The sequence below is a fragment of the Megalops cyprinoides genome, chromosome 20 (assembly GCF_013368585.1).
Source record: "Megalops cyprinoides isolate fMegCyp1 chromosome 20, fMegCyp1.pri, whole genome shotgun sequence".
NCBI classification, from domain to species: domain Eukaryota; kingdom Metazoa; phylum Chordata; class Actinopteri; order Elopiformes; family Megalopidae; genus Megalops; species Megalops cyprinoides.
The window spans coordinates 13,216,358-13,233,526 of record NC_050602.1 but is presented as its reverse complement, the minus strand read 5'-3'; the positions used below and the strand labels follow the sequence as shown (position 1 = coordinate 13,233,526).

At 44.0% G+C, this 17,169-nt stretch overlaps 2 protein-coding genes across 2 annotated transcripts; one reads left to right on the top strand and one right to left on the bottom strand.

Annotated features, from left to right (window-relative positions):
• The first annotated feature begins 2,703 nt into the window (after positions 1–2,703).
• Positions 2,704–5,340, top strand: LOC118796113 (inner ear-specific collagen-like). Its single transcript, XM_036554944.1, has 4 exons — positions 2,704–3,040; positions 3,410–3,490; positions 3,929–4,009; positions 4,105–5,340. The coding sequence occupies exons 1-4, from the start codon at positions 2,704–2,706 to the stop codon at positions 5,013–5,015; spliced, it is 1,410 nt and encodes a 469-aa protein (XP_036410837.1). The 3' UTR covers positions 5,016–5,340.
• A 1,671-nt stretch (positions 5,341–7,011) lies between these two features.
• Positions 7,012–14,348, bottom strand: saga (S-antigen; retina and pineal gland (arrestin) a). The gene is made up of 15 exons (XM_036554943.1): positions 14,301–14,348; positions 13,849–13,909; positions 12,761–12,805; positions 12,058–12,257; positions 11,586–11,645; positions 11,354–11,421; positions 10,916–11,051; positions 10,405–10,489; positions 9,840–9,912; positions 9,583–9,720; positions 8,805–8,882; positions 8,540–8,554; positions 8,036–8,088; positions 7,927–7,930; positions 7,012–7,129 (listed from the first exon to the last, which is right to left on the bottom strand). Exons 1-15 carry the CDS (start codon positions 14,346–14,348, stop codon positions 7,012–7,014), a joined length of 1,182 nt encoding a protein of 393 aa, XP_036410836.1.
• Between the last annotated feature and the right edge of the window lie 2,821 nt (positions 14,349–17,169).

Genomic DNA, 17,169 nt, shown 5'->3' with positions numbered 1-17,169 from the left:
AGATCAAGTTTAAGCCTGCCAATGAGAAAATCATAGATGTTCTGGAAAGTTCTTTGTTAAATAAACTAGAACAAGAAATATTCAATGATAACATATGCTAAACTGAGACTGCAGTCACATACATAACCAATACATTGATTGCATTAGGGATTAGAAATATCAAAAGCATTTTCTGTGCAAAGTAAATGGCGGAGCATCTTCCATGCACCAGATCCTACTTCTGGTTAATCTCACTGTCGGATTTCACTGTTACAAGAGTACACTTATTGTTGAAAAATATGGTTTTATGCAACTGAATTGTTCTGTGGAGAGTGTCTGGTGTCTGGGACACGTGGTCAGATTTAGGCCACCTGGGCTCTGTTTCAGGGCCCAGTTATTACAGAGGAGATCTCAGAAGGATTGCCTTTCAGTCTGGGCCCCTTATCTCCTCATCAGCTTAACAATATCACCCTCCCAAGAAGAGTCTATTACTTTTTATGATCACTTTCTGGGCTGTGGTGTGAAATGCTAATGAGGTCATCTTACGGTACCCGCCTGAGCGGTGAAGCAGAAGTCCCACTTTTCTCTCCACGCACAATGAGGTATCGTTTACTTCCCACCTCGGCTTTGTCTGGAGGGCAAGAGGGCGTGAGTGCGGGCACCGCATGCCACTTTTCGCTGAGGTTTATAAATTGGTCAGTTCCGCGGCTCGGGGGCGTTCATTTTCAAAGACGCGCGGTCTAGCGGACCATGGCTCAGCGCTTCACTGGAATGGTGAGTGCTGACTCTCCCTTCTCTCCTGCCCCCGTCCCCTCTCACACTCAGGTGCTCTGACAACACACTCGACCAGGTGAGGGAGTGGACCAAGCACGGCAGGTGTGGAGTGAGGACATTTGAGAAGGCAGGTGAGGTAGTGGACTGAAGTGTGGAGGCTGGCCAGGATGTGTGAGGTAGTGGATCGAGAAATGAAGAAGAGGACTGAAGACGGCAGATGAAACCTTGGAATAAAAAAGCTGCATCCTGTGAATTGCAGAGTGAACATTTATCTACATGTGGCGCAAAGCTGACAATTGTTTATGGAGAACTGAAAAAATTGTACTTTATTTTCTGTATGTTGTCTTCCTTTTCATAAGCTTTGCATCACAATAAATGTTCACTCTTAAACATTCAGGGGTTACTCTATTCTTTCGGTTTTTATTTTGTCATTTGAGCACTTGTTTTTTTCTATTATCCTGCACTTTCCAATGCTCCCGTTGGATCGCACAGGGGTTTGGAGATTGAAACAGGGGAGGTGAAGTGTTGGACTAGAAAGGACAGGTGTGTTACCGGACCACACAGCATAGGTGGGTTAGTGACCTGCACAGGGCAGGTATGCATATGGAGATTGGACAGGGTAGGTGAAGAAGTCCGCCACATAGGTGATTTTGTTTAACATAGGTGAGTTAGTGGACCACACAGGGCAGGTGTGGAGTAATGAGTTTGAACAGGGTGTGTGAAGTATTGCACCACGCAGCGTAGATGAGTTTGTGGATCGCTTAAGGCAGATGGGGGTTATGGACACTGGTGCTGGGGCTTGCTGTGCATGTTGATTGGCTTGTCAGCTTAATGGTGCTCTTGGTTTGACTATAACAGTTTTTGGCCCTTGTTGAGCCACATCCATGTGCTTAGTTAGTTTTCATTTATTTCGCTTAAACCCTGTTTAGTAACACAGATTAGTGGTCATCTTGATTGGCTAATACGCACAAAAATGAAAGGATGTAGACCATATGGTAATTTATTAAAGAGCTAATTGATCTTAAACTGAACCTAATTTTCAATTTTGTAACTCTGCACAATGATTTAGGCTTGTGCTAGTGCGTGAGTGGGAGTAGTTATGTACATGTCTGACTACCATCTCTCATCTCTGTCCCTCATTTGAAAGTCTTTTCACTTTTTAAATGGGACTTTTGGACAGTTGGCATGTAATGAGGTATGTATGATATTGTCATAGCATGGGAGAGATGGTACTCAGAATGCCTCTTCAATTTTGTGATGGGACATGCCAAAATGGCAACACACAAAAACAGAAGAGATACAGAGAGAAAACACATAAGGGCACAAGTAACCTAAATGTGATGAAAAATAAATCTGTTGTTAATTTTTTAAAGGAGAATGAATCATTTTAGCAATTTTAGCAAATTTAATTGCATTTACTTTCACAAAGTAGTGGGAACGCTAGAGGAAGACAAATTGGTGTTCCACAGATGAATGCCACATTTAGCAGTACCCAGAGAGGTGATATGATTGAAGAATGTGTGAAGGTCTTTAACAAGTTTTTGTATCTAATGTGCTCTTGTGTATTGTATTAAACATGCCATAGTTACAAGGTTTTCAACATAGACCAAAGTCTCTAAAACCCTAAATCTCTGTCTCCCTCTTTCTTTTCCTCCTCATTCCTTCCTCCTACGTTTGGTCTCTCTCTGTCTCCCTCTTTCACCATCTCCCTCCCTCTCTTCCTCCTCAATCCCCATCTCTTTGTTTTGTCTCTCTCTGTCCCTCCCTCTCTCTCTGCCTGCCGCCTCTCTCTTTCTTTCTGTCCCGCAGGTGAAGAGGACTCTCCTGGGGCTGATGCTCTGGCCGTGTCTCTCTTCCGCCATGATCATGCCACAAGCTCGAGGAAGTCCAGAGTTCCCCCCTCCCCCGCCTGGTTCCCCGGATCGTCCCGCTCCTCCTGATGGCTACGAAATGCCCCCCGACACGTACCCCACACCCCCCGGGGGTTATCCCATGCCAGGGGAGGGTTATCCCATGCCAGGGGAGGGCTATCCCATGCCCATGGAGGGACACCCCATGCCCTCTGGCATGGGGCTTCCCCCGAGTGCCAACATGACCCGAATGACACGCTCCTTTGACGGTATGGGAACCCTGCCCCCGGGGGCAGAGCCTGACTTGGCGTTCTGCCAGTTGCTGCTGGAGTCGCCGGTGCCGCCACCCATCAGCAGTGTGCCTTGGTTCTGTGTCTGCTCCCGCTGCAAGGGCACGGTCGGACCCAAAGGCGACCGCGGGGACAGGGGCCTGCCAGGTAACCAGGGCAGCTGGAGTGCCCTCACACGTTTACGCCACATCACTGTCCAATTCCAATCAACCAAAGCGCTATCAATATCATCAAATTTCATCAAACAGTAGCAACATTTCAAAGAAAATGTGCACTCTCAGCTAGAAAAAAAAATCCATGAAACGGTTTTGACTCTGGAAAAGGGAGTGACCTGGAATATCTGATTATTGCAAAACACAATGTTAAGCAGGAAATCTGGGACAAATGGCTATGTCTGTCAGCAACAGAAATTGGAGAATAAACAGTTTTTTTCAAATTCATTTGGTCGCTGGAGTCAAACGTACAGTCTCATGTAGTGAGGCAGGATTGTCGTTAACTTCACCCTGCTTTCTCCAGGAAGTCCAGGTAGCCCAGGCAGAAGAGGCTTCACTGGGTTCCGAGGTCGACCAGGGTTCGTCGGTCGACAAGGTCTCAAGGGTAAGAATACATCTCAATAATACTAACATAGCCCAACAACACTGAATCTATACTAAGAGAACACAACAATGGCACAGCAACAACAGCATGACCTAACAACAATGCAACTACAAATGTACAATTCAGAAACCCTGTGGCTACATGACCACAACTGAAACACCACTGTGACTTCACAACTCAATGCAAAACACTGTGACTACACTAATATGGTCCACTAACACTGCGATTGCCCTGGCACAACTATCTTTTCAAAGGGCAATAGTCACCATTACAGTAACTAGAGAAAAAAGCAAAGCTTGTTTGTCCAGTATCTATGTAAAAGGTAAGACTCGTCATGGTTGTAATTGCTGGTAAGAATGCTTTGCATATGTAGTAGTATTTTATAAATTTGTTGCTGTGTTAAGTGTGTCCACCTTCATCTCCTTCTCTCTCCCTTAGGACAGAAAGGTGATGAGGGACAGAAGGGAGAACGTGGAGCAATGGGATTCACTGGGGCAAAGGGAGACCGTGGCTATAAGGGTGAGTTTGAGACTCCAGTTGAGCGTGGGAGATTTCTGCATTAATACCACAAATGCTGCAATCACCTGCTCGTCTTTGCTGTGCTGTGTTTTCAGGGGACAAGGGGGACGCAGGAATGGAAGGACCCGAAGGGGAGCAGGGACCCAAGGGGGAGCCAGGGCATTGCCCGGCCACATGTGAGAGCGTTCAGGGCCCAGCAGGTGACCCCGGGCTGCCGGGACAGACGGGAGTGAGAGGGTTGCCAGGTACAGCAGGGACACCTGGGATGAAGGGGGAGAAGGGCGACACAGGTAGCATGGGTCCTCCTGGCCATCCAGGGGAGCAGGGTGAGAAAGGGGAGCAGGGAGCTGAGGGGGCGTGTAACTGCCAGGATGGAGTTGACGGTATGAACGGGCACCCAGGCCCACAAGGGCCCAAGGGAGACAAAGGGGAGATGGGCCTCAATGGGCAGCCAGGGATGGCTGGTCCGAAGGGGCACCAGGGAGACCAAGGTGTCATGGGAGCTCCGGGGCCTTGCTCCCCTGCCATCCAATCAGCTTTCTCCGCTGCCCTGGGCTCCATATACCCCCAGCCCAACCTCCCGGTGGCTTTCACACATATCCTGTACAACATGCAGGGGCACTACGACCCCAACAGCGGCATCTACATGGCCCCCGTCAATGGCACATACGTCTTCAGCTACCACCTGTCCGTCTTCAGCAAGGTGCTGAAGGTGGGGCTGTTCCACAACTTCATGCCCGTAGTGAAGACCACCGAGCCCATGGACCTGGGCACCGCCTCGCAGCAAGTGGTGCTGCACCTGACCATGTTCGACCGGGTGTGGGTGCAGGTGAAGGACTCCAGCACCAACGGCATGTACGCCAGCGGAGAGAGCAGCAGCACCTTCAGTGGCTTCCTGCTCCACCCCGACTCCTGCGACCCGCCACTCTTCCGAGACTTCCCCCCGTCTTTGCAGGGAGATTTCAGCTGGGGCGAGTTAAGACCCCCAATTATCCCTTCACCATAATCCCTCTCTTTTGCTGGGAGGATGGGGGGTGAAGAAATGACAACAGCCCCCTAAAAGAGGACCCCTGCCTTACTTTGCACTAGCTAGAGACAAGCCTTTTACAACAACCCCACTGAACTTTCTTATAGTCATCCAAGTTTCTCTATATAATTTCATTCCTCATAAATGGCTCTGTTGTCCATGTGGTATATCTCAGATAAATTAAATAAGTGAACTCACCTGTGTGTCTACCGCCTGTATCCGCTCCTTCTGTCCCTGCTCTCAGAAGCGATGCACACCTCCATTTAATCATTTCTCTGCCCAAAGCCATTTGAGCCAGACACTATCACACTATCTTCCTAGCTAGTAAGTTAAATTATTTATTAGCTCTGTTTCGGTAATTTAATTTCATCTGTATTTTGGATTAAACTTGAAATCGCAACTTCTCAATGACACTAGAGTCAGGATTTTTAGAGCCATGCTCTCCACAGCCCATAGTGTCTCTGATCCAGAAAGTCCTCCACTCTGGTGATTTTTGTGTAGAATCTATATTTCTGCATTGCTTACACATCCCTTGTATCGCCAAATTATAAATACACCTCACACAGAAAGTTAGATTGGAAATTGCAAGCCTAGTTCTTACACTCTGCTGTAGGTGAAATTGCTTTAGAGACTTGGCAGATGTGTACATGACAGCTGATGGTATTGGCAGATGAGTGGAATCATTGGGATTGTATAGGTGTGCACCTGTATCCAGGTGGCAACTAAATGTGTTGGTGGGAGTGAGACAAAGAGAAACTAGGAACTGGAGAGATCAGAGGAGGTCTTCAAATGCCAGGTTGTTTTAGGCTCTTATTGCACGAGCTAGAATCAGACGACCCAACAAAGTCACCCACTCCATGCATCAGAGAGATTTAACTTTATGATTTACAGATTTATTTTTAATATAATTATTTTTGTTGGATTTTTTTTTGCTCTGTATAATGTTTATCCTTTCTAAAATAAAATTTTGATGGAAATGACCGCGCCTACTGTAGTTTGAGTGACAGAAGGAAATGGCCACTTGTTACTGTGAGACCACAAGTGGAGATCAAGAGGATCATAGAGGATGATCCAGTCATTGCGAAATATACTCCTGCTCATGCTGACTTCGACGCAAATTCCAAGCTACTCACCCGGTGTGTAACCAAAATAAATTACATTGGTCCTGAATAAAAATGTCTTTCCAGGTGAGACTCAGCGTAAAAAAGAGCACAGCTCACAATCAAAACCCAGACATATCTTTACACAACCCAATACCCCCACACATCTAACCCAAAACCTGATCTTCACCAGCCCCAGATGGCCCGTTCAAAGCAGCCTGCATCATATTCATTCTCAGGTCACACAGATTACTCACAGTTCTTTTATTACTACAACACGTCAGTTACACTTTGACCTTTATTATTTTCATGTTTATTTCATGTTTATTTACCTTCGAACAACACCTGCAACTCAGCCGCGTCTGCTCCTTGAGAGAGGGAGGACATGGATATAACAAGTCTTCATAACACAAAACCGGAAGCTCCTGTTCCTTTTACCGAGACTTTCGTTTGACAACATACAGATACCACTGAAGTCTAAACATTACAGACTTTGTAGTTTTAAATAAAGTTTTACCCCTAATCTCAGACTGGACTGCTGTAGTAAAACAGCCTAAGAGATACTGAGGTGCAGACATTTCCACCCTTAAATACCCCCACCACTCTCTGTACGCCCCCTACCCATCTTACATAAACTCTAGCCATCACTATACTTGTCTAAATCTCTCTATAATCCTAATCCCCTATTATACACATTCCCCTAGTCCTTCTATACATCCATACCCCTGTCTAACCCTAACTGCCTCTACATGCCCTTGGCACTACGCCTGCACCCTATGCATTTCCTGTAGTCCTTGCAGTGACCTTGTGAGGGTGTTTTGAGTGGCATTGAAAAGGGGGACATGCCTGGCCCTCGAGCCCCCCCCGCAGATTCATCACCCCTCGGCTGGGGACGCGTTGCCGTCATCCTCCTCGTTTTCCTTCGATCCCTTCACGCAGCAGTTCTTCAGATCGTCAAGCACCCCTTCCTCCAGCTCACTGTCAGGCAGCACACAGACAGGGAGAAACACCTACTCACACCTACTCATAGAAGGGATTTTCTTTAGTTTTACTATTTTCCACATTTTAGAATAATAGTAAAGACATCAAATCTATGAAATAACACAAACAGAATTATGCAGTGGCCAAAAAGTGTTAAAGAAATCAAAACAAATCTTGTATTTTAGATTCTTCAAAGTAGACAAAAAATATTTTTTAAAATTAAATTTTTTTTGGAAAGAAATTCATACATAAACAAATTTCAAGCATTTAAGCAGTAGTCTTTAGATCAAAATTAGGTGTGTCCAAACCTTTGACTGGTACTATATACACTTAGTACTCCTCTAAAATCAAGTTACTAATATCAGTTCCATGTTTGGCACGGTTTCTATCTCATGGTACACTTGAATAAAAAGAGTTCCAGACGTCCAACCATGAAAAAATAGTTGTGCTACGGACAAACATTTATACGTTTACAACCTTATTAGATACAAATAGGACTACTGTTACACTGAGTAACAGAGACAGAGACAGATTATACTCTGAATAACAGAGGGAGACAGTACTATTCACACATTGAGTAACAAAGACGAATATAGGACTAATCACATACTGAATGACAGAGACAGACTTGACTAATATCGCAATGAGTAATGGAGACAGACAAGACAACTCACACACTGATTAACAGCAACAGACAGGACTAATCACATACTGAATAACAGAGACAGACAGTGCCTACTCACTTATAGAACATTTTGACTAGTCACTCACTCACAGAACAAACTGTACATGTAGACAGAAGTGCTCACCTTTCTGCAAAGAAAGAAGAGAAGAAAAGTCATCAAAGAGAGTCACCCTCCTCTTCAAAACACACACCATCAATGACGTAAACAGACAATTGTTTGAGGTGGACCGTACCTGGCTCAGGTTTGCGTTGCATCAGCTGGAAGGGCAGCTCCACTTTGACCTCACTGAAACACAGAGACCAGTCTTCCGTCAGTTATCTCGGTACTGACATACTGCTGTGCTAGCACACTGACTCAATGCCTCACTAATGGCCTGACACACTGCTGCACTGACACACTGCTGTACTAACACAGTGACTCAGTACTAGGCTGACAGTGCTGCCCTGACACACCAGCTCACTCTTGGGCTGACACGCCACAACACTAACACACTGATATACTTACAATCACAAAAACACTGAATCAGTGCTCATCAAAATTTTGAAGATGGATACTACTTTGCCACCCTTGCTGTAGGGTCAAACCAAGTAGGAAAAGAGTACTCTCCAGTATTCCTCCTACCCCTGTGCTACCAACACTACCTAAACACTCCACCCACCCAGTACTCCAAACATCTCCCAATACCTCACAGTACTCTAGACACCTTTCAGCACCTTTCAGCACCCCTGAGTCTCACCTGTATCCAAACGACCTATAAAAGATAAAAACAAAACAGATGTTAGAGCTGGATGAGATGGATATTCGAATTTCACAAACACATACACACAGCACTTCCAGAATATACAAACACATACAACACATTTGTGCCCACATACATGCACAGCCCTCATACTGCTCACAGTATACACATCACACATCATACACACAGACATACATACACATTCTCATGCGGTCACACACAAACAGAGAAAAAAACATATACAAAACACACACACACTTACCCGCCGACTCTGAGCTTGACCACCACTCTGTATGACACAAGGATCCCCAGCACCTCCTGCAGCACACCGTCCTTGACACTGCAAGAGAAGGGGTCATTAAAATACATCTTAACCAAGAAACATCCTCACTGAAGCACAGCTTAACCAAGACACATCCTCACTGAAACACAGGTTAACCAAGACACATCCTCACTGAAACACAGGTAAACCAAGACACACTGTCACTGAAACATAGCAACTAAGCCACATCCTCACTAAAACACAGCATAAGCAAGACACATCCTCACCGAAACACAGCATAACCAAGACACATCCTCATTACAAAACAGCATAACCAAGACACAGCCTCACTGAAACAGTTTAACCAAAACACATCCTCACTGCAAGACACCTTAACTAAGACACATCCTAAGTGAAACACAGCTTAACCTAGATACATCCTCACACTGAAACAGTTTAACTAAGATACATCCTTAGTGAAACACAACTAAACCATGATATTCTCATTCAAACACACCCTGACAGAAACTCATCTTCACCATGACACACCACCTCCAAGAAACCCCCTAACTGAGGCAAACATTACCTGAAATACCTCTACCCTGATACATACCCTAGAGCTACATTTTGAGGCAAATACTCATTCATCACTGAATACAGAGAATATAGTGAATCAGATATCATTCTCAGATCCTTATCTCCTGTTGAACCAAATCTGTTTTTTTTTTAATCCCATCATTCACCACACATCCTGCTACCTTTATGATTAGTGACTTACATGCTACTGGAGGCTAGGCTGGTGTCTTCATACTTCAGCTTTCCATCAAGTGCTATACCCTTCTTTTCATGGTTGTTAGCCAGCAAGGGGAGGATGGTGAATACTTTTTTCAGGGTGGCACCAGGTTCCACGGTATCACTGGAGTAATAGGAATAGATGTATCAGTTTTCCTCACCATTGAATACACCAATGATCTGCGTATGTTGTCTGAAAATAAACCAAGAGAGGGACCAAGAGGCCAACAAATACACACTCACTTGGGTTCCTCCATAGCCACTGCCTTCACGTAGCTGTCATTAGAATACAGTACCACATTGGCCACCTGCTCCACTGAGAAAACAGGAAACAGGAGGACAGAGGTGGGTGCCACTGCCATGTGCCCCTCTGAGTGACAGCCCTGTGTTTGCCTGTGATGGAGGTCTCTGCATCACTTTTTCCCTCTACAGAGTTTCAGTTCTGTGTTAAAACTTTGTTCTGCATTCAGAGTGTGAATTTTATGAAATGGTGAATTTTGAGTGTCAAATGCCTTATTTCACATGTCTCAAGGTAAAGATTTAACCCTGAGGAACATAATTTTAACCCTTGCTTTACATTTCAAGAAACCTGAGGATTGTATCCATACATTTCACCCTATATATCCCTAAACGCTCACTTTATAAGTCACTAATATTGAGGAATATAACCCTCACTCTACATTTTCCTCCTTCTGATGAATTTAACTCTAACCATCACACTACATTTTGCCAGTCCTGGGGACTATAGTCTTGACTGTTGTTTGCCAATAGCCAATGTATGGGTGTCTGGAGAGTTTGTGAGTCTTACCTAATAAGATGATGTTCTTCACTGTTTTGTTGGAGGTATTGTTGATGTCCACATGGATGTTAATTTTCTCCCCATGATAATATATCTGCAGAGAAATCATTTTTAATGATTGGCTTCAATTCTCCTCATCAATAATCTACATTACATTACATTATTGCCATTTAACAGATGCTTTTATCCAGAGAAACCTCCATGGGTTACAGTTTTTACATGTTATCCATTTGTACAGTTGGATATTTTACTGAGGCAGTTCTGGATTAAGTACCGTGCCCAAACGTACAGCACCAGTTGCCCCAACAGGGAATCAAACCAGTAACCTTTTGGTTATGAGCCCTGTTCCTTACCACTAAGGTACACTGCCACCACAATCTAGTAAAATAAACTTGTTAAAAATATAATTAAATAAAATAAATTTGGGAAAAAATAATACATCTGTTGCCACCTCGACTGTCATTGTATTCTCCTGTTCCTCATCTCACAGTGGTTGTTTTATCTGAGGGGTTAAATTTACCTTCTTCCCCAGGCTGGCCTCCAAATGCAGAGGTTTTTCGGACATGACCAAGTCAAAAGTGGTCTGCACAGAGGGGGGTGGTCCATCATCCTCAGGAGCGTACTGTACCTTGCGGATCATCAGTCCGACGGAACTCCTGAGAGAGACGGTCACAGTCAATACCCTCCGCTTTTAAATGGTCACAGCTGGTAACCTCCACTGAAAGAGGCGGTCACACTCAATAATACCCGCTAAGAGAGATGATCACAGTCAATAATATCCATCTTGAGACAGTCAGCCAGTAACCTCCAAAGAGGGAGATTGTCACAGTCAATATCATCTACCTGCAGTCAAAAATCTGTAGGGATACCATAACGAATCCTCAAAGAAACTTGAGGATTCTTGTAGACACAGAAACTTGGAGTCAGTGGGGTCTCACATTCTGTCATCTGGCCTCACCTTTTGCGGATTTTTTCATCTGGGCTCTTGGCTGAAAAGGCCTTTACTTCAAAATCTACAGCGCAGTACTGTCAAGAGAACAATGTGGGACACTCAATATTATATGAGCCAGACAATCAGAGACAGAAAAGAGAAAGAACAAGAGAGGTATACAAAGAATAAGGAGGGACACAAATACAGCAGGGGGAGGTGAAAGAGAAAAGAATTTGCAGGTGAACTTCATCGCCCTCACCTTCCCCACATCAGTAGCTGCAGGCTGCAGACCCACAGAGCACGGCAGGTTGTCTGGAAGCTGAAACACATAAAACACACTGACTGCAGACCCTCCTTCCTCATAGAACACACCGGAAGTGCCTACTCACTCATCTAGTCACAGAACACACTGACAATGCCTATTCACTCACTCACTCACAGAACACACTGGCAGCACCGACTCACTCACTCACAGAACACACTGACAGCACCTACCCACTCACTCACAGAACACACTGACAGCACCTACCCACTCACTCACAGAACACACTGAATGCCCATACTCACTCTCTCACAAAACACACAGACAGTATCTGCTTACTTGTAGAACATTTTGACTATTTCTACTCACTCACAGAACATATAGCATGTCCACTTTTCTGCCTTTACTCTGTGTATGTGTGTGTGTGTGTGTGTGTGTGTATGCCCTCCAGGTATGACAGTCCCCTCACCTCAAAGAAGAAGGGGTAGGCGTTGTCCCCTAGCTTGCGCAGCAGTTTCTCCTGCATCTTGGTGTGTGTGCTCTTCTCCTTGTCCTGCAGGGGAGGGTACACCTGCCGGGTGCACATGTAAATGTCCCTGCGGAACGCTATACCCAGGACCTCCTCATCATCCGGGCCGTAGCGGAACACGCAGGACAACGTGACGAACGCTAACGGAAAGGCACAGACACGGTCACGCGCCGTCAGTTACTCCTCTTCACAAGCATCTCTGTTAAATTGTATGAATCACCTAATTTCTTAATCTGAGATGTCTACACATACAGTATCAGCTAAAGGTTTGGACACAACTTTTATTCTTTATTTTTTCCTCTTTCCACATTTTAGAGTAATAGTAAAGACATCACTAAAGACAATCTGTGAAATAACACAAATAGAATTATGCAGCGACCAAAAAGTGTTAAACAAATCAAACCTATGTTATATTTTAGATTCTTCGAAGTAGACAACATTTTTTTTTTTAATTTTTGGAAAGAAATTCATACATAGGTATCAGCTTCAACATTTATATTTGTCTAGGAAACAAATTTCAAGCATTTAAGCATAAGTATTTAGATCAAAATGTCTTTGAATACTTGTGTGTCCAGGTGTGTCCAAACTTTTGACTGGTACTGCACTGCTCATGCTATGATTAGGTGTCAGAGACAATTCACACCTTTGTTTCCTTTCAGCAGCGATGGATCAACCAGGACAACGCCATCTAGTGGCCCATAGGGAAAGAACAGGTTAGGATACCTCGATGTTGGACGTTTGTCGGCTGGATTTATGTTTTAACAGCTCTGATATCTAGAACAGATTATTATCTTGTGAAAAAGTAATGTAAACTCTCATATGCATATAAAGGGAACATCTTAATACGTGTCAATGCACAGTTCTGTAAAAATAAAATCAGAGAAAAAGATACATTCACAGGCTACAATACATGGAATTATGTCATCTTATATGGCTAGAGAGAACATTTTGGCCTTATGGTACTGCTTAAGAAGGAAAAGCACTGAATGAAAGAGCTCACATCACTTAATTTTCAATGTGTGGTATGGAAACCTCAGTCAACAAGTGCAGAGAAACATCACTTGCAGTTGATGGCCTGAAGCCCAGTAAATGAAGATCCAAGAAGCTGCCTAAGAAGGATGAGCAATACTTGGAGATAATATCATTCTATAAAAAGATGACCTTTGAATTGACAACAGGTCTGGAATAGGGCTCAGGTATCTGTCTGTCACCTGTATGAAGGTCACTTTTGAAATCAGAAGGCTACTTAAAGGATGTGATGCAGCAAGAAAACCTGCTAGAAAAGTCTATAAGGCTACTGTATGTATTAAGATGCACCAGAATATAAATGGCTACAACCTTTTGTCTGCACAGTATATATTACTATATAATTCAATAATCCACACTATTGTAAAAAGCCTTTTAATGCTTACTGTATATTGTTGAATATAGTTTACAGTCCATCTGTGCTATTTTCTAGATATTCTTCAGTTCAAAGGCAAGCAACAAAATGTAACAGAAAGTAATCATTAATGAAGTATTATCTGAAAATATTCAGAAAATATTGAGAAATATGAAAATATATTCTTAATTTCTTAATGTTCTGTTTAAATACAACCCTGTAATGCTGCCACAATTCTATCTGTGTCTTTTAGGTGGTTAATCACTAGGTGAATGGTTGTGCTGACCGATTGATAGATTGTCAGACTGATGAAGATCAATGCTTTTTTAATGCTACGCAGCTGAACTCACCCACTGGGTCCACAGAGTCAACATGATCCACAAAGTCCCTCCTCCCCATGTACACGCCCACCTAATCCGACAGAAACACACTGTTACACTGTGGTCTGCTTCCATCAGGGGTCATGAAGGCAGAAAGCAGTAGGTCCGGAGGGCTGAGAGGATGAAGGGCTGGGGGCAGCAGGCTAGGAGAGCTGGCGTGTGGAAGGGGTATTTGTTTGTAAAGCTCCCTATTTTTTGACATACAGCTGTATATTGGAGAATTGGATGAATGTGACTATAGGTTGTATTTTCAGAATTCAAAATTACACACAAAGGTCACAGGAAAACCATTATAAAGGTGAGCGAGTATCACACATGGGATAGTCACCTGTCTGGGAATGGACACTGACTAAACCAACGTACATGGAATCAATCTCCAGGAAAATTAGCTGTTAGAGCATAAAAAGGCAGTGTGCACTCACCGTCTTGTCCCGAGACATCTTCTTAAACACAACTTGTTTGGGACTCATGGTGATGATATCAAGAACCCCGAGTCTGAGACAAAACAGACAATGCTGAACAGAGCCAGTCAATTTGCCTTACTAAGGCAATTATTAAATAATTATGAAGGAAGGAATTGTGAAATAATTCCTTCAACTGCGCTACCCCTATACCCCAGCCTGCTGCTGCATGCAACGCATGTACGATATTGTAACCCACATTCACATACGCACTAACCTGTGGAACGTGAAGTCAAGAGGATGCTGGAATGGTAAGGAGTGGAAAGGCCTGAGCTATGAGACAGTATATGTATCCTGTGTGTCCCTCATTATCCCTTTCCAATCATGTGATCATCTGACATGCACACACACACACACATACACACACACACACACACACACACACATCTTACCTTACCTCCAGCCTGCCCCAGGTCGTGCATTTGATCTGACCAGGCTGAGGGGATTGCCCTAGTTCCACTCAGTCAGCATGGAGACAGATTAGTCACAATGACCGTGACCGTGACCCGACAGGTGTGTGTCTGTGTCTGTGTCTGTGTGTGTGTCCGTGTGTGTGTGTGTGTTGGGGCAAGAGGGTCACAGCAGGGATCGGTAACATGACACAGCTAATGTCATATTGCAGATAAAGGGAATCACTCAGTCTCTGCTCACATTTTGTAGGTAGCTATTCAGCTCATGGGTGTCTCCTCACTTTTTGCAGATTAAAGGCATTAAACTGCTATCAATCGCATAGAAGAAGAGCAGCACATAAAATTCTCTCTCAGATAAAAATGGTAACCAGTCCAGGGCACTTATTTATAAGAAGCAGATGGAGAGACAGGCCCAAGACATCTGGGGCACAGGTGCAGCCATTGGCTGGTGTTCAGTAGTTTTGGTGAGTGAGGGTGATGGGAGACAGGACCCATTTGTAGTACGCTGATTATCTCCAAAGAATGGAATCTAATTAAATTTCCCTTTATCTGATCTCCGTGCATGCTGTCTTATACTATATGCAGGTAACAGCCAAAATAAAGGCAATGCCAACATAAAGTGTCTTAATAGAGCAGTGGATCACCACAAGCCACTAGAACAGCTTCAATATGCCCTGGCATAAATTCTGCCAGTGTCTGGAACTCTGGTGGAGGGATGCAACACCATTCTTCCATGAGAAATTCCAGTATTTGGTGCTTTGTTGATGGTGGTGAAAAAGCCTGCTTTGGGCGTCACTCCAAAAATCTCCCATTACTTTTTAACTGGGTTGAAATCTGACAGATGGCCATGGCATGTGGTTTACATAGTTTTCACGCTCATCGAATGATTCAGTGACCACCAATGCTGTGTGGATGGGGGAATTGTCATCCTGGAAAAGACCACTCCCATTAGGATAGAAATGCTTCACCATAGGATGAAGGCCTTCACTCACAATGGCTTTGTATTTATTGTCATTTACACTGCCCTCTAAGAGACTGAGTGGACCGAAACCATGTCAGAATTTAGCATGCACCACTTGTTGAGAACAGGGTGAAGGATGACTCATCTGACCATGTGACATTTATCACTGCCGTGTTCTTTGCATCACTCAAAGACAAAATCTCTTCCTTAAGCTATGGCAGCCAAAATCATGGGCAACAGGGCCAACCCCCACATTGCTATACATGACCCTAAGCATGATGAGATGTTTCATTAACTCAGGAGCCACACCTGTGTGGAAGTACCTGCTTTCAATATACATTGTGTCCCTTATTTACTCAATTGTTTCATTTATTTTGGCAGTTATTTTGATAACTGCCATTTATTTTGATGATTACTTATCACACAATGGTGATAAGTAATCATGGGGGTTTGAGGATCACTAGAGTCTTGTAGTTAAAAAATGGAGAACTTCAACAGCAATAAAAAGTATTGTTTGGAGTCACACAAGTTAGACAATTACACAATCAGTGTGTTGCTGTTGTTCACTACATCAACTGATTCTGAAACCTCATATCCCATGAGTTTATTTCCATGAGTGTTCTCATTCAGCTCCTGGGAAGGTGTGTGTTTGTGTGTGCGTGTGTGTGTGTGTGGGGTGGGGGGGTGGGGGGGGGGGTAGATTAGGGTAGATTTCACTTGGTATGTGTGGATAAGGGTGTTAATATGCGTAAGAGCGTTGATTGGGCAGGGATTCGTTTGTGTAGACTAGGGGGTGGGGGCTGGCATGTGTGTAGGACAGCTGATTAGTGGGAGTATGTTTACTGGAGTTGGTTAGAGTGGAAGGCAATGGTTGTTTAGTGGAATGGGATAATGAGACATAAGGTATCAACACATTGGCATTTCCTGTGTGTGTACATGTGTGGTTGTGGCAGGGGGGAGGGAGGGGGTTTAGTTGTTTTGGGCATAGCAGGAAGGAACTCGGCCATAATCCGTTGTTCTCATTGTCAGCACTGTAGGAGAGGTCAGCCAGGGATTACTTTCATAACTCTAAATCAGAGTCTACAATCTAATGAGGACTTCACAAATAACACACACCTGCAATGAGACACAGAGCGCCTGTATACAGCTCTCTCCTGACCCTGTTCAAGTACTCCCCTCCAGAATGAGTTTGCATAAGGAGCTACTTACTTCTTCACTGCTCCCTGTGACCTGACTAGAATCCAGATGTGTTGCAAAGGAATCAGAATCTGTCTCTTGAAAAATGTTAATTTCCCTTTTGCCCATTGACTTACCGCAACCTTAGTTTTCCCTACATCACCAATAGTTACATTAAAATTACATTACATTCTCAATCACTTAGGTATAATACCCTGTTTTTAAAGATGATTTTGTTTAAAATCTTGCTTATATAAGGTGCTTTCCTGAGTGGGAAGAGCAG